Source organism: Anolis sagrei (genome assembly GCF_037176765.1).
Source record: "Anolis sagrei isolate rAnoSag1 chromosome 2 unlocalized genomic scaffold, rAnoSag1.mat SUPER_2_unloc_1, whole genome shotgun sequence".
Classification (NCBI taxonomy): Eukaryota; Metazoa; Chordata; class Lepidosauria; order Squamata; family Dactyloidae; genus Anolis; species Anolis sagrei.
Window position 1 is genome coordinate 81,992 of NW_027118835.1, and position 17,212 is coordinate 99,203.

The following is a 17,212-nucleotide window of genomic DNA, read 5'->3' on the forward strand; positions in this document are numbered from 1 at the left end:
AATAATAATAATAATAATAATTATTATTATTATTATTATTTATTTATTTATTTATTACTGTGCTTATATACCGCCGTTTCTCAGCCTAAATCGGCGACTCAATGCGGTTTACAACACAACGACAAGCAGCAATATTCCATTAAAAAAGCATAAAAACACATACACAATACACAATATTATAGGGCCACCAATAACAATCCAATGCATCTCTTAATTATAATCGCAATCCAATTTTGTCGTCTGTGATTAACCAATCCTTTGTTCATCAGTTTTGTTGCACCAAATTAATCGAATGCTTGTTTAAACATCCATGTCTTCAACCTTTTTCGAAATACCATCAGCGAAGGGGCTGATCTCACCTCTATGGGGAGGGCATTCCAAAGCCGAGGGGCCACCACAGAAAAGGCCCTGTCTCTCGTTCCCACCAGCCGCACCTGTGAAGCAGGCGGGATAATAATAATAATAATTGTATTTCTTACCTGCCTCTCCTTGTGGCTCAAGGCGGGTCACCGTACAATGAAAACACATAAACATTGCAAAAATACTATAAACACACAAATTAAAATATAGTTCTAATTTTACATATTATGGATTTGCAACAAGGAGGAAGGGAGGCATTTCTCGGAGCGCCGTGACCCTTCGGACCCAGAGCAGTGCCCATTTCTCATTAAATCATCGAGTTGGAAGAGACCTCAAGTGCCGCCCTGTCCAACCCCATTTTGCCAGGAAGGGAGACACAGTCAAAGCACTCCCGACAGAGGGCCGTCCAGCCTCTGCTTAGAAACAAACCTCAGGAGAAGGAAACTCAGGAGAAGGAAACTGGTAGCATTTCCCACTGCCCAAAAGTGCTTTCCATTAAGACATTCTTCCTAAGGTTTTACATGAGATCTCTTTTCCTCCCCTTTGAATCCATGGCTGCGCTGTGTCCCTGTCTCCGTTGTGTCCCAGTGACTTTGCAGCTTCATGGCTACTCAGTGCTATTCAAGCTTGCGAAATGCAACATCAGCACTTGCTCTAAACAGACAAGGGTTCTTCCTCCTATCCTGGACAATATTCCACGGGAATATACACACTCCACTTGCCTCACTGCCAACAGACGTCTGAAGATGCCATTAGCCACAGATGCAGGTGAAATGTAAGGAGAGAATGCTGCTGAAACAGCAATCCATCCTTTCTATTGCCGTAGTGTCTCAGCACACGTTCCTCCCTGTTGGGGTTCATGTTGTGACTTTTTGCCCAGCTCTGTAACCTGTGAAGGTCCCCAATGTCCCTGCTCTTGGCCTCTTGACCCTTGGGAAGCCTCCCAGAGGCCACGGCTGGCCGGCACTTGGGGTCTCCAGAGATGCAGCCCCCTCCTCTGGGGGTCCACGCCTGAGCCCTCCCTCCTCTTCTCCGCAGGTCCCTCCACCAAGGTCCTGCACGGCCTCTACAGCAAGGTCAGCCAGTATCCAGAGCTCACCAGCCACACCATGCGCTTCAACGCCTTCATTTTTGGGCTCCTCAAGTAAGTGGCCGCTTCCAAAGAGGAGGGTCCAGGGGGCAAGGAGTGGGTGGGTGGACAATGAAGGTGGAACTCTCTTCCTGCCCCCCCTCTCTTCACTCTGGCCCAGAGCAGCAGTTGGTTCTGGGGGAGGAGTCCTCAACAGAGACATAAGCAGGAGACAAGGTGGAACTCTCTTCCTGGCCCCCTCTCTCTTCACTCTGGCCCAGAGCAGCAGTTGGTGCTGGGGTGGGTGGGTCCCCAACTGTTGACATATGCAGGAGACAAGGTGGAACTGTCTTCCTGGTCCCCCCTCTCTTCACTCTGACCCAGAGCAGCAGTTGGTGCTGAGGGAGGGGTCCCCAACTGATGACATATGCAGGAGACAAGGTGGAACTGTCTTCCTGGCCCCCTCTCTCTTCACTCTGACCCAGAGCAGCAGTTGGTGCTGGGAGGAGGGGTCCTCAACAGATGACATAAGCAGGAGACAAGGTGGAACTGTCTTCCTGGCACCCTCTCTCTTCACTCTGACCCAGAGCAGCAGTTGGTGCTGGGAGGAGGGGTCCTCAACAGATGACATAAGCAGGAGACAAGGTGGAACTGTCTTCCTGGCCCCCTCTCTCTTCACTCTGACCCAGAGCAGCAGTTGGTGCTGGGAGGAGGGGTCCTCAACAGATGACATATGCAGGAGACAAGGTGGAACTGTCTTCCTGGCCCCCTCTCTCTTCACTCTGACCCAGAGCAGCAGTTGGTGCTGGGAGGAGGGGTCCTCAACAGATGACATAAGCAGGAGACAAGGTGGAACTGTCTTCCTGGCCCCCTCTCTCTTCACTCTGACCCAGAGCAGCAGTTGGTGCTGGGAGGAGGGGTCCTCAACAGATGACATAAGCAGGAGACAAGGTGGAACTGTCTTCCTGGCCCCCTCTCTCTTCACTCTGACCCAGAGCAGCAGTTGGTGCTGGGAGGAGGGGTCCTCAACAGATGACATATGCAGGAGACAAGGTGGAACTGTCTTCCTGGCCCCCTCTCTCTTTACTCTGACCCAGAGCAGCAGTTGGTGCTGGGAGGAGGGGTCCTCAACAGATGACATATGCAGGAGACAAGGTGGAACTGTCTTCCTGGCCCCCTCTCTCTTCACTCTGACCCAGAGCAGCAGTTGGTGCTGGGAGGAGGGGTCCTCAACAGATGACATAAGCAGGAGACAAGGTGGAACTGTCTTCCTGGCCCCCTCTCTCTTCACTCTGACCCAGAGCAGCAGTTGGTGCTGGGAGGAGGGGTCCTCAACAGATGACATAAGCAGGAGACAAGGTGGAACTGTCTTCCTGGCCCCCTCTCTCTTTACTCTGACCCAGAGCAGCAGTTTGTGTTGAGGGGGGGGGGTCCTCAACAGATGACATAAGCAGGAGACAAGGTGGAACTGTCTTCCTGGCCCCCTCTCTCTTCACTCTGACCCAGAGCAGCAGTTGGTGCTGGGAGGAGGGGTCCTCAACAGATGACATAAGCAGGAGACTAGGTGGAACTGTCTTCCTGGCCCCCTCTCTCTTCACTCTGACCCAGAGCAGCAGTTGGTGCTGGGAGGAGGGGTCCTCAACAGATGACATATGCAGGAGACTAGGTGGAACTGTCTTCCTGGTCCCCCCTCTCTTCACTCTGACCCAGAGCAGCAGTTGGTGCTGAGGGAGGGGTCCCCAACTGATGACATATGAAGGAGACAAGGTGGAACTGTCTTCCTGGCCCCCTCTCTCTTCACTCTGACCCAGAGCAGCAGTTGGTGCTGGGAGGAGGGGTCCTCAACAGATGACATAAGCAGGAGACAAGGTGGAACTGTCTTCCTGGCCCCCTCTCTCTTCACTCTGACCCAGAGCAGCAGTTGGTGCTGGGAGGAGGGGTCCTCAACAGATGACATATGCAGGAGACAAGGTGGAACTGTCTTCCTGGCCCCCTCTCTCTTCACTCTGACCCAGAGCAGCAGTTGGTGCTGGGAGGAGGGGTCCTCAACAGATGACATAAGCAGGAGAGAAGGTGGAACTGTCTTCCTGGCCCCCTCTCTCTTCACTCTGACCCAGATCAGCAGTTGGTGCTGGGAGGAGGGGTCCTCAACAGATGACATAAGCAGGAGACAAGGTGGAACTGTCTTCCTGGCCCCCTCTCTCTTCACTCTGACCCAGAGCAGCAGTTGGTGCTGGGAGGAGGGGTCCTCAACAGATGACATATGCAGGAGACAAGGTGGAACTGTCTTCCTGGCCCCCTCTCTCTTTACTCTGACCCAGAGCAGCAGTTGGTGCTGGGAGGAGGGGTCCTCAACAGATGACATATGCAGGAGACAAGGTGGAACTGTCTTCCTGGCCCCCTCTCTCTTCACTCTGACCCAGAGCAGCAGTTGGTGCTGGGAGGAGGGGTCCTCAACAGATGACATAAGCAGGAGACAAGGTGGAACTGTCTTCCTGGCCCCCTCTCTCTTCACTCTGACCCAGAGCAGCAGTTGGTGCTGGGAGGAGGGGTCCTCAACAGATGACATAAGCAGGAGACAAGGTGGAACTGTCTTCCTGGCCCCCTCTCTCTTTACTCTGACCCAGAGCAGCAGTTTGTGTTGAGGGGGGGGGGGGTCCTCAACAGATGACATAAGCAGGAGACAAGGTGGAACTGTCTTCCTGGCCCCCTAACTCTTCACTCTGACCCAGAGCAGCAGTTGGTGCTGGGAGGAGGGGTCCACAACTGATGATGTATGCAGGAGACAAGGTGGAACTGTCTTCCTGGCCCCCTCTCTCTTCACTCTGACCCAGAGCAGCAGTTGGTGCTGGGAGGAGGGGTCCTCAACAGATGACATAAGCAGGAGACTAGGTGGAACTGTCTTCCTGGCCCCCTCTCTCTTCACTCTGACCCAGAGCAGCAGTTGGTGCTGGGAGGAGGGGTCCTCAACAGATGACATATGCAGGAGACAAGGTGGAACTGTCTTCCTGGCCCCCTCTCTCTTCACTCTGACCCAGAGCAGCAGTTGGTGCTGGGAGGAGGGGTCCTCAACAGATGACATAAGCAGGAGACAAGGTGGAACTGTCTTCCTGTCCCCCTCTCTCTTTACTCTGACCCAGAGCAGCAGTTGGTGCTGGGAGGAGGGGTCCTCAACAGATGACATATGCAGGAGACAAGGTGGAACTGTCTTCCTGGCCCCCTCTCTCTTCACTCTGACCCAGAGCAGCAGTTGGTGCTGGGAGGAGGGGTCCTCAACAGATGACATATGCAGGAGACAAGGTGGAACTGTCTTCCTGGCCCCCTCTCTCTTCACTCTGACCCAGAGCAGCAGTTGGTGCTGGGAGGAGGGGTCCTCAACAGATGACATAAGCAGGAGACAAGGTGGAACTGTCTTCCTGTCCCCCTCTCTCTTCACTCTGACCCAGAGCAGCAGTTGGTGCTGGGAGGAGGGGTCCTCAACAGATGACATATGCAGGAGACAAGGTGGAACTGTCTTCCTGGCCCCCTCTCTCTTCACTCTGACCCAGAGCAGCAGTTGGTGCTGGGAGGAGGGGTCCTCAACAGATGACATAAGCAGGAGACAAGGTGGAACTGTCTTCCTGGCCCCCTCTCTCTTCACTCTGACCCAGAGCAGCAGTTGGTGCTGGGAGGAGGGGTCCTCAACAGATGACATATGCAGGAGACAAGGTGGAACTGTCTTCCTGGCCCCCTCTCTCTTCACTCTGACCCAGAGCAGCAGTTGGTGCTGGGAGGAGGGGTCCTCAACAGATGACATAAGCAGGAGACAAGGTGGAACTGTCTTCCTGGCCCCCTCTCTCTTCACTCTGACCCAGAGCAGCAGTTGGTGCTGGGAGGAGGGGTCCTCAACAGATGACATAAGCAGGAGACAAGGTGGAACTGTCTTCCTGGCCCCCTCTCTCTTCACTCTGACCCAGAGCAGCAGTTGGTGCTGGGAGGAGGGGTCCTCAACAGATGACATAAGCAGGAGACAAGGTGGAACTGTCTTCCTGGCCCCCTCTCTCTTTACTCTGACCCAGAGCAGCAGTTTGTGTTGAGGGGGGGGGGGTCCTCAACAGATGACATAAGCAGGAGACAAGGTGGAACTGTCTTCCTGGCCCCCTCTCTCTTCACTCTGACCCAGAGCAGCAGTTGGTGCTGGGAGGAGGGGTCCACAACTGATGATGTATGCAGGAGACAAGGTGGAACTGTCTTCCTGGCCCCCTCTCTCTTCACTCTGACCCAGAGCAGCAGTTGGTGCTGGGAGGAGGGGTCCTCAACAGATGACATAAGCAGGAGACTAGGTGGAACTGTCTTCCTGGCCCCCTCTCTCTTCACTCTGACCCAGAGCAGCAGTTGGTGCTGGGAGGAGGGGTCCTCAACAGATGACATATGCAGGAGACAAGGTGGAACTGTCTTCCTGGCCCCCTCTCTCTTCACTCTGACCCAGAGCAGCAGTTGGTGCTGGGAGGAGGGGTCCTCAACAGATGACATAAGCAGGAGACAAGGTGGAACTGTCTTCCTGTCCCCCTCTCTCTTTACTCTGACCCAGAGCAGCAGTTGGTGCTGGGAGGAGGGGTCCTCAACAGATGACATATGCAGGAGACAAGGTGGAACTGTCTTCCTGGCCCCCTCTCTCTTCACTCTGACCCAGAGCAGCAGTTGGTGCTGGGAGGAGGGGTCCTCAACAGATGACATATGCAGGAGACAAGGTGGAACTGTCTTCCTGGCCCCCTCTCTCTTCACTCTGACCCAGAGCAGCAGTTGGTGCTGGGAGGAGGGGTCCTCAACAGATGACATAAGCAGGAGACAAGGTGGAACTGTCTTCCTGTCCCCCTCTCTCTTCACTCTGACCCAGAGCAGCAGTTGGTGCTGGGAGGAGGGGTCCTCAACAGATGACATATGCAGGAGACAAGGTGGAACTGTCTTCCTGGCCCCCTCTCTCTTCACTCTGACCCAGAGCAGCAGTTGGTGCTGGGAGGAGGGGTCCTCAACAGATGACATAAGCAGGAGACAAGGTGGAACTGTCTTCCTGGCCCCCTCTCTCTTCACTCTGACCCAGAGCAGCAGTTGGTGCTGGGAGGAGGGGTCCTCAACAGATGACATAAGCAGGAGACAAGGTGGAACTGTCTTCCTGGCCCCCTCTCTCTTTACTCTGACCCAGAGCAGCAGTTGGTGTTGAGGGGGGGGGGGTCCTCAACAGATGACATAAGCAGGAGACAAGGTGGAACTGTCTTCCTGGCCCCCTCTCTCTTCACTCTGACCCAGAGTTGCAGTTGGTGCTGGGGGAAGGGTCCCCAACTGATGACATGTGCAGGAGACAAGGTGGAAGTGTCCTCTGGCCCCCTCTCTCTTCACTCTGACACAGAGTAGTAGTTGGTGCTAGGAGGAGGGGTCCCCAACTTATGAAATATGCAAGAGACAAGGTGGAACTGTCCCCTGGCCCCCCCTCTCTTCACTCTGACACAGAGCAGCAGTTGGTGCTGGGAGGAGGGGTCATCAACAGATGACATAAGCAGGAGACAAGGTGGAACTGTCTTCCTGTCCCCCTCTCTCTTCACTCTGACCCAGAGCAGCAGTTGGTGCTGGGAGGAGGGGTCCTCAACAGATGACATATGCAGGAGACAAGGTGGAACTGTCCCCTGGCCCCCCCTCTCTTCACTCTGACCCAGAGCAGCAGTTGGTGCTGGGAGGAGGGGTCCTCAACAGATGACATAAGCAGGAGACAAGGTGGAACTGTCTTCCTGGCCCCCTCTCTCTTCACTCTGACCCAGAGCAGCAGTTGGTGCTGGGAGGAGGGGTCCTCAACAGATGACATATGCAGGAGACAAGGTGGAACTGTCTTCCTGGCCCCCTCTCTCTTCACTCTGACCCAGAGCAGCAGTTGGTGCTGGGAGGAGGGGTCCTCAACAGATGACATAAGCAGGAGACAAGGTGGAACTGTCTTCCTGGCCCCCTCTCTCTTCACTCTGACCCAGAGCAGCAGTTGGTGCTGGGAGGAGGGGTCCTCAACAGATGACATAAGCAGGAGACAAGGTGGAACTGTCTTCCTGGCCCCCTCTCTCTTCACTCTGACCCAGAGCAGCAGTTGGTGCTGGGAGGAGGGGTCCTCAACAGATGACATAAGCAGGAGACAAGGTGGAACTGTCTTCCTGGCCCCCTCTCTCTTTACTCTGACCCAGAGCAGCAGTTGGTGTTGAGGGGGGGGGGGGGTCCTCAACAGATGACATAAGCAGGAGACAAGGTGGAACTGTCTTCCTGGCCCCCTCTCTCTTCACTCTGACCCAGAGTTGCAGTTGGTGCTGGGGGAAGGGTTCCCAACTGATGACATGTGCAGGAGACAAGGTGGAAGTGTCCTCTGGCCCCCTCTCTCTTCACTCTGACACAGAGTAGTAGTTGGTGCTAGGAGGAGGGGTCCCCAACTGATGAAATATGCAAGAGACAAGGTGGAACTGTCCCCTGGCCCCCCCTCTCTTCACTCTGACACAGAGCAGCAGTTGGTGCTGGGAGGAGGGGTGCTGGGGTGGGGGGTCCCCAACTGATGACATACGCAGGAGACAAGGTGGAACTGTCTTCCTGGCCCCCTCTCTCTTCACTTTGACACAGAGTAGCAGTTGGTGCTGGGGGGGGGGGGGTCCCCAACTGATGACATGTTCCGGAGACAAGGTGGAACTGTCTTCCTGGCCCCCTCTCTCTTCACTCTGGCCCAGAGCAGCAGTTGGTGCTGGGGTGGGTGGGTCCCCAACTGATGACATATGCAGGAGACAAGGTGGAACAGTCTTCCTGGCCCCCTCTCCCTTCACTCTGACACAGAGCAGCAGTTGGTGCTGGGGGAGGGGTCTCCAACAGATGACATATGCAGGAGACAAGGTGGAACTGTCTTCCTGGCCCCCTCTCTCTTCACTCTGACACAGAGCAGCAGTTGGTGCTAGGGGAGGGGTCCCCAACAGATGACATATGCAGGAGACAAGGCGGAAGTGTCCCCTGGCCCCCTCTCTCTTCACTCTGGCCCAGAGTAGCAGTTGGTGCTGGGGGGAGGGGTCCCCAACAGATGACATATGCAGGAGACAAGGCGGAAGAGTCCCCTGGTCCCCTCTCTCTTCACTCTGGCCCAGAGTAGCAGTTGGTGCTGGGAGGAGGGGTCCCCCAACAGATGACATATGCAGGAGACAAGGCGGAAGTGTCCCCTGGCCCCCTCTCTCTTCACTCTGGCCCAGAGCAGCAGTTGGTGCTGGGAGGAGGGGTCCTCAACAGATGACATAAGCAGGAGACAAGGTGGAACTGTCTTCCTGGCCCCCTCTCTCTTCACTCTGACCCAGAGCAGCAGTTGGTGCTGGGAGGAGGGGTCCTCAACAGATGACATAAGCAGGAGACAAGGTGGAACTGTCTTCCTGGCCCCCTCTCTCTTTACTCTGACCCAGAGCAGCAGTTGGTGTTGAGGGGGGGGGGGGTCCTCAACAGATGACATAAGCAGGAGACAAGGTGGAACTGTCTTCCTGGCCCCCTCTCTCTTCACTCTGACCCAGAGTTGCAGTTGGTGCTGGGGGAAGGGTTCCCAACTGATGACATGTGCAGGAGACAAGGTGGAAGTGTCCTCTGGCCCCCTCTCTCTTCACTCTGACACAGAGTAGTAGTTGGTGCTAGGAGGAGGGGTCCCCAACTGATGAAATATGCAAGAGACAAGGTGGAACTGTCCCCTGGTCCCCCCTCTTTTCACTCTGACACAGAGCAGCAGTTGGTGCTGGGAGGAGGGGTGCTGGGGTGGGGGGTCCCCAACTGATGACATACGCAGGAGACAAGGTGGAACTGTCTTCCTGGCCCCCTCTCTCTTCACTTTGACACAGAGTAGCAGTTGGTGCTGGGGGGGGGGGGTCCCCAACTGATGACATGTTCCGGAGACAAGGTGGAACTGTCTTCCTGGCCCCCTCTCTCTTCACTCTGGCCCAGAGCAGCAGTTGGTGCTGGGGTGGGTGGGTCCCCAACTGATGACATATGCAGGAGACAAGGTGGAACTGTCTTCCTGGCCCCCTCTCCCTTCACTCTGACACAGAGCAGCAGTTGGTGCTGGGGGAGGGGTCTCCAACAGATGACATATGCAGGAGACAAGGTGGAACTGTCTTCCTGGCCCCCTCTCTCTTCACTCTGACACAGAGCAGCAGTTGGTGCTAGGGGAGGGGTCCCCAACAGATGACATATGCAGGAGACAAGGCGGAAGTGTCCCCTGGCCCCCTCTCTCTTCACTCTGGCCCAGAGTAGCAGTTGGTGCTGGGAGGAGGGGTCCCCAACAGATGACATATGCAGGAGACAAGGCGGAAGTGTCCCCTGGCCCCCTCTCTCTTCACTCTGGCCCAGAGTAGCAGTTGGTGCTGGGGGGAGGGGTCCCCAACAGATGACATATGCAGGAGACAAGGCGGAAGAGTCCCCTGGTCCCCTCTCTCTTCACTCTGGCCCAGAGTAGCAGTTGGTGCTGGGAGGAGGGGTCCCCAACAGATGACATATGCAGGAGACAAGGCGGAAGTGTCCCCTGGCTCCCTCTCTCTTCACTCTGGCCCAGAGTAACAGTTGGTGCTGGGGGGAGGGGTCCCCAACAGATGACATATGTAGGAGACAAGGTGGAAGTGTCCCCTGGCCCCCTCTCTCTTCACTCTGGCCCAGAGCAGCTGTTGGTGCTGGGGGGGGGGGCAACTGATGACACATGCAGGAGACAAGGTGGAACTGTCTTCCTGGCCCCCTCTCTCTTCACTCTGACACAGAGCAGCAGTTGGTGCTGGGGGAGGGGTCCCCAACTGATGACATATGCAGGAGACAAGGCGGAAGTGTCCCCTGGCCCCCTCTCTCTTCACTCTGGCCCAGAGCAGCAGTTGGTGCTGGGAGGAGGGGTCCCCAACTGATGACATATGCAAGAGACAAGGTGGAACTATTTTCCTGGCCCCCTCTCTCTTCACTCTGGCCCAGAGCAGCAGTTGGTGCTGGGGTGGGTGGGTCCCCAACTGATGACATATGCAGGAGACAAGGCGGAACTGTCTTCCTGGCTCTCTCTCTCTTCACTCTGACACAGAGTAGCAGTTGGTGCTGGAGGGAGGGGTCCCCAACTGATGACATATGCAGGAGACAAGGTGGAACTGTCTTCCTGGCCCCCTCTCTCTTCACTCCGGCCTAGAGCAGCAGTTAGTGCTGGGAGGAGAGGACCCCAACTGTTGACATATGCAGGAGACAAGGTGGAACTCTCTTCCTGGCCCCCTCTCTCTTCACTCTGACCCAGAGCAGCAGTTGGTGCTGGGAGGAGGGGTCCCCAACTGTTGACATATGCAGGAGACAAGGTGGAACTGTCTTCCTGGCCCCCTCTCTCTTCACTCTGACCCAGAGCAGCAGTTGGTGTTGAGGGGGGGGGTCCCCAACTGTTGACATATGCAGGAGACAAGGTGGAACTGTCTTCCTGGCCCCCTCTCTCTTCACTCTGACCCAGAGCAGCAGTTGGTACTGGAGGAGGGGTCCCCAACTGATGACATATGCAGGAGACAAGGTGGAACTGTCTTCCTGGCCCCCTCTCTCTTCACTCTGACCCAGAGCAGCAGTTGATGTTGGGAGGAGGGGTCCTCAACTGATGAGATATGCAGGACACAAGGTGGAACTGTCTTCCTGCCCCCCTCTCTCTTCACTCCAGCCTAGAGCAGCAGTTGGTGCTGGGGGGGGGGGGGTCCCCAACTGATGACATATGCAGGAGACAAGGTGGAACTGTCTTCCTGGCCCCCTCTCTCTTCACTCTGACCCAGAGCAGCAGTTGGTGTTGAGGGGGGGGGGGGGTCCCCAACTGATGACATATGCAGGAGACAAGGTGGAACTGTCTTCCGGGCTCCCTCTCTCTTCACTCTGGCCTAGAGCAGCAGTTGGTGCTGGGGGAGGGGTCCCCAACTGATGACATATGCAGGAGACAAGGTGGAACTGTCTTCCTGGCCCCCTCTCTCCTCACTCTGGCCCAGAGCAGTACTTGGTGCTATGGGGAGGGGCTCCCAACTAATGACATAGGCAGGAGACAAAGTGGAACTGTCTTCCTGGCCCCCTCTCTCTTCACTCTGGCCCAGAGCAGCAGTTGGTGTTGGGGGAGGGGCTCCCAACTGATGACACAGGCAGGAGACAAAGTGGAAATGCTCCTGTGTTGTCCCCCCTGAGCTGGCCTTCCCTGTGGGGTGCCCTTTTCACCTGCACCCACAGAAAGAGGGCTGTCCCACTGTTTTCACCCTCTTCCCCTGCTCTCCTTTCTAACAGCATCCGATCCCTGGAGTTCTGGTTCAACCACCTCTACAACCATGAAGGTGAGTCTGGGAACCTGTGGGTCCGGGGCACCTTTACCTTCCCTGGAGCTTACAAAGCCCCCCAAGAATTCTATGGGGACCCCCAAGGGTGGCATTATGAGTCCCTTCTCTTTTGGGGAGTTGGTCCAAAACAGCTGGAGGAGGCCGAAGTTGGCTCCTGCCTAGCCTAAGGGTCATGCCTCCTCCCGGGCAGCCTTTGGCCACTGGTACCCCAAGCACGGAGCCTGCCTCCCCACTGAGCCTTTCCCCTCCCTCATTCTCCCTAGACGTGCTGCAGGCGCACTACCAGCCGGTGGGCTTCCTGGCGCTGTCGCAGGGGGTCTGCCAGGGTCTCTTTGAGGAGCTCCTCCTGCTGCTCCAGCCGCTCTCGCTGCTGCCCTTCGACCTGGACCTGCTCTTCGAGCACCACCGGCTTCAGATGGGCCGGGAGCAGCGGCAGAAGAAGGAGCTGCTCCGCATCCGGCAAGACCTCCTCCTCTCGGCCCACTCCACCCTCCAGCTCATGCGGACCCCCGGCCAGAGCGGGGCCCCCGACGAGGAGGAAGAAGAGGAAGAGGAGGAAGACCCCCAGCAAAGGAGGAGCAGCAGCGGCAGCAACACGCTGGGATGGGGGCCCAAGAAGACCCCCAAAAGGCAGGAGGAGGAAGAGGAGGCGGCCCCTGTCCAGCGGGTCAAGGGGGTGGGCGCTCCGTCCGGAGGGAAATCAGAGGAGGAAGTGGCCAGAAGGCAGTGGCCGGAGGGCCCCCCAGGGCCCAAGAGGGACAAGCAGGCCAGCTGGTGGTTCCAGCTCATGCAGAGCTCACAGGTCTACATCGAGGGCCCCTCGGAGGGGCCCCGCGCCATTCGCTACGAGCGGAAGGTGAAGAAGCCGGCCCCCACAACTAAGAAGGTGCCCCCACCACCACCCCGGGAAGGGGTGGTGGAGGGAGCCGAGGCCTGCCCCATTGCGGCGGAAGTGCCCCTCAAGGACAGGCCCTCGCTGGGGCCAACGGTAGGGGCCCCCCAAAAGCCAGAGTTCCCAGAGAAGGAGGAGGAGAAGGGCCCCCACCACCGCCGCCCCTCCTGGATGGGCAGCCCCCCAGAGTCCGTCCTGACGGAGCTGAAGCACAGCAAGGCCAAGGAGGAGGAGGAGGGGCCCCAGAAATTGGGGAGCCCCCTGAAAGAGAGTGGCCCCGGAGTGTCCCTGAGCAACCAGCCCAAGTGGGGGTGCCTCTTTGGATCCCGGAAGGCCCCCAAGGACTCCAAGCAGACCCCCAACAGGTGAGCCCTTGGAAATGGACCCTTGGGCAATGATGCTGGGGGGCTATTGGAGGGAGGCGGTGGGGGTGCCCAGTCTGGCCAGAAGACCCTTCCCCAGAAATGTGGATCCAATCCTGTTGCCCCTGGTTCCTCCCGACCTCCATCTCTCATTGCAGGTTGCCCTCTGGCTGGCTGAGCCTGGACCGCTCCATCTTCCAGCTGGTGGCCCAGACCGTGGGCGCGGCCAGTGGCGTCTGGAGAGAAGCCCACGCGGACCCTGAGAAGCTGGCCCCAGAACTGCCCCCCTTGCACCCCAAGCACCGGACCCCCCTGCTGCTGCTGCCGCCGGACAGGAGCAAGGCCCAGGAGGGGCCCTGGTGAGTGGCTTTGAGGGGGTGGGCACCCAAGGGGAGGGGCCACAGGGGCGAGGACCCCACTTGCCTGAGTGCTTCTGGGAAGGGGATCCCCCTTTTGAGGCTCGGTACTGCCCCAAATTCCTAGCAACACTACTAGATGCAAGGAGATCACAATGCAATAGATTGATTTCATCCTCTTTTGGTGGCAGTTCAAGGTGGACAAGATGGGCATGTCCAGAGAAGGGCCACCAAAATGGCCAAATGACTAGAAACTGGGGAGGGGGGGGGGAACATGGCAGCCATGTTTAAATATTTGAAAGAGGGTCCCGTTGAGGAGGTGGCTAGCCCGCTTTCTGCTCAGCCTCACTAAACACCAAACCCAGAATTCTGCAGAAGGCAGGAACTGGATTTCAAGTGGATTTTTTCTCTAATGGGATGAGGAATGGGTTCAAAATGCAGGAAAAGTGGTTCCACCAATATTATCTCTCCCTTAGGAGGCATTTCTTCGTAGCAAAATAATATGGTTGCACCATTTGCAAAAACAAGGTTTCCATAACACAAATAAAGTTCAAGCTTCACACTGGAGCTTCATACACAAGGCCTTCTCATTCTGAGGCCTACTAACACTCGACCTTCTCACAGACTAAGGCCTACCTCACACTGTGAGGCCTATCTCACACAGAGGCTTCTCTCACGGACTAAGGCCTACCTCACACAGAAACCTCCTCTCTCATATTAAGGCCTAACTCACACTGTGAGGCCTTCTGTCACAGACTAAGGCCTACCTAACACTGTGAGACCTATCTCACACAGAGGCTTTTCTCACAGACTAAGGCCTACCTTACACAGAAGCCTCCTCTCTCATACTAAGGCCTAACACTGTGAGGCCTTCTCTCACAGACTAAGGCCTAGCTCACACTGTGAGGCCTATCTCACACAGAGGCTTCTCTCTCATACTAGAATAATAGAATCCTAGAATCAAAGAGTTGGAAGAGACCTCATGGGCCATCCAGTCCAACCCCCTGCCAAGAAGCAAGAATATTGCATTCAAATCACCCCTGACAGATGGCCATCCAGCCTCTGCTTAAAAGCTTCCAAAGAAGGAGCCTCCACCACACTACTAAGGCCTACCTCACACTGTGAGGCCTTCTCTCACAGACTAAGGCCTAGCTCACACTGTGAGGCCTATCTCACTCAGAGGCTTCTCTCACAGACTAAGGCCTACCTCACACAGAAGCCTCCTCTCTCATACTATTTATTTATTTATTTATTTACTATGCTTCTATACCGCCATTCTCAGCCCGAGGGTGACTCATGGCGGTTTACAAAATGGCACAATTCGATGCCCACAACAGTACAAAAATCATTTAAACATTACTAAGGCCTAACTCACACTGTGAGGTCTTCTGTCACAGACTAAGGCCTACCTAGCACTGTGAGGCCTATCTCACACATAGGGTTCTCTCACAGACTAAGGCCTACCTCACACAGAAGCCTCCTCTCTCATACTAAGGCTTACCTCACACTGTGAGGCTTTCTCTCACAGACTAAGGCCTAGCTCACACTGTGAGGCCTTCTGTCACAGACTAAGGCCTACCTAACACTGTGAGGTCTATCTCACATAGAGGCTTCTCTCACAGACTAAGGCCTACTTCACACAGAAACCCCCTCTCTCATATTAAGGCTTGCCTCACACTGTGAGGCCTTTTCTCACAGAGTAAGGCCTAGCTCACACTGTGAGGCCTATCTCACACAGAGGCTTCTCTCACAGACTAAGGCCTACCTCACACAGAAACTTCCTCTCTCTTACTTACCTCACACTGTGAGACCTTCTCTCACAGACTAAGGCCTACCTCACACTATGAGGCCTTCTCATAGACTAAGGCCTTACTCCCACTGAGGTTTACCTCAGACTGACGGCTACTAAGCTACAGGCACACCTGCTTATATAGAACTGCAGTCATTTCATCCATTTAACCCTTTCACTGCTTGACTCACATACCTAGTTAATTTTTAATATTTCTCACATGGCTGCCCTTTGGGGTCCCTCCCAAGTCTGCCATTTGATTAATTCTGTTCCTTGCCCCCCCCCACCTCCCCCGCAGCCAGGTGAAGGCCTTGTGCCACCACATTGCCACGGAGGCCGGGCAGCTGAGTTTCCAGAAGGGAGACCTCCTCCGCGTCCTGGGCAAAGCGGACGCCGACTGGCTGCGTTGTGGACGGGGAGCCGAGAGCGGCCTGGTGCCCGTCATGTACGTCACCCACGCCGAGGACCAGGACTACTGACCTGCTGACTGGCTGGCTAACTGACCGATGGACCGACAGCCCTGTTGCTGCCACTGCTGCTGCCGCCTCCTCTGCCTCCCTGAGAAGCACAGACCCACAGAGCAAAGGACAGACGGACGGTGAACGGAGCCCTGACTGGTGGAGTCACCTTCCTCTTGCACCCTCCTTGCAAAGGAGACTGCGTGGTTCTCCAGATGGTCCTGTGGCAAAGGGCACTCCGGATGCATGCTCTCGCTCTCCTCCTCCTCGTCCTCTTCTGCGGCCTTTTCCTCTCTTGATGGTCACCTCCAACTCTTGAGGATGCTGCCAGGATGCAGTGGCTTCCCCTCCTTGCCTCGGTGGCAGCCCAGTGATGCCAGGCTGCAACACCCAGCATGCACTGCTCTCCTTCCATCCCCAAGTGTCAGTGGGAAGGAACCACAAGCGGATGCGCAGGACTTCCAAGGAGTGTGTGCCGCCACTGCCTTCCTTCGACCCCTATTATGTCTTGTATGGCTGCTGGCCATGGGACCCCATGCAGGACAACGCTGGCCGTGGGACCACCCCGTTCCTCCGGACCCCCGGTCCCAATGGAAGGCATGGATTTGGGGGATTTCATCCCTATTGTGTGTGTGTTTGTGTGTCGTGTTTAGCTAGAGGCTCTGTGTTAGAAGTAGCCAGTTTGGGAAAGTCGCACCCTCCAAATGGGGGGCTGGGGCAGCAGAAGGACCTTGTCGCAGGCTCATTGCCCCCCAAAAACCTCTCCTTGGGGTCCAGGAGGGAGGCACAACAGGGGGGTCTAAAGGGGGGTGGGATGGGATGAGAAAGGGATGGGGTGAGCAAGGACCTGACCCAAAGGGAGACCTGTGCCAAGGAAATAGGGAAGAAGGAACCCCAATATTGGCCCTACTTGCACCCCAAGTTGCACGGGCCCAAAGGGATGGCAGATGGGGAGGACTTGCGACCCTTCTCCTTCTCTGCAAAGCCAACAGACAGTGTTCTCTCTACACTCCTGGTCAGTATTCCGGGCTTGAAGTGTGTGTGTGTGTATGTGGGGGGGGGGGGGGTGTCCTTTGCCCCTTGCTCCCCCACATTGCCCATGACGTGGGGAATCAGTGAGGATGATGAAGATGCCGAGGATGCTCCTGCGTGTACATAATCGTCATGAGAAGGTGGAGAAGGCGCCGCATTGACTTTGCAATCCTGGCGTCAGGACCCGGTGTTTCGCCTTTATTTATTTCTTTATTTATGATGCATACTAATTAATAAAAAAGGTGCTGATGAAGGGGGAGTTGCCGTGAGGGATTTGGGGAGTGGGCTTCGCCTTGCAGCAGCTTCACTGTTCAACATCTTTATTATGGGTTGTTGTAGGTTTTTCAGGCTGGAGGGCAGTGGTTCTCAACCTGTGGGTCCCTCCCCAGATGTTTTGGCCTTCAACTCCCAGAAATCCTAATAGCTCGTAAACTGGCTGGGATTTCTGAGAGCTGTAGGCCAAAACACCTGAGGACCCACAGGTTGAGAACCACTGCTGTAGGGCCATGTTCCAGAAGCATTCTCTCCTGACATTTCGCCCACATCCATGGCATGCATCC

General features: G+C 56.0%; 1 protein-coding gene across 2 annotated transcripts in view; it reads left to right on the plus strand.

Annotated features, from left to right (window-relative positions):
* Nucleotides 1-16,905, plus strand: part of RUSC2 (RUN and SH3 domain containing 2) — a 44,743-nt gene extending 27,838 nt beyond the window's left edge. For both annotated transcript variants that reach the window (XM_060761094.2, XM_060761095.2), the window contains 5 exons: nt 1,399-1,504; nt 11,714-11,760; nt 12,027-13,020; nt 13,176-13,376; nt 15,461-16,905. In XM_060761094.2, coding sequence (XP_060617077.2) covers nt 1,399-1,504; nt 11,714-11,760; nt 12,027-13,020; nt 13,176-13,376; nt 15,461-15,641 — 1,529 coding nt within the window. In that variant the 3' untranslated portion in view covers nt 15,642-16,905. The remainder of the gene's footprint in view (nt 1-1,398; nt 1,505-11,713; nt 11,761-12,026; nt 13,021-13,175; nt 13,377-15,460) is intronic.
* The last annotated feature ends 307 nt before the right edge of the window (nt 16,906-17,212 follow it).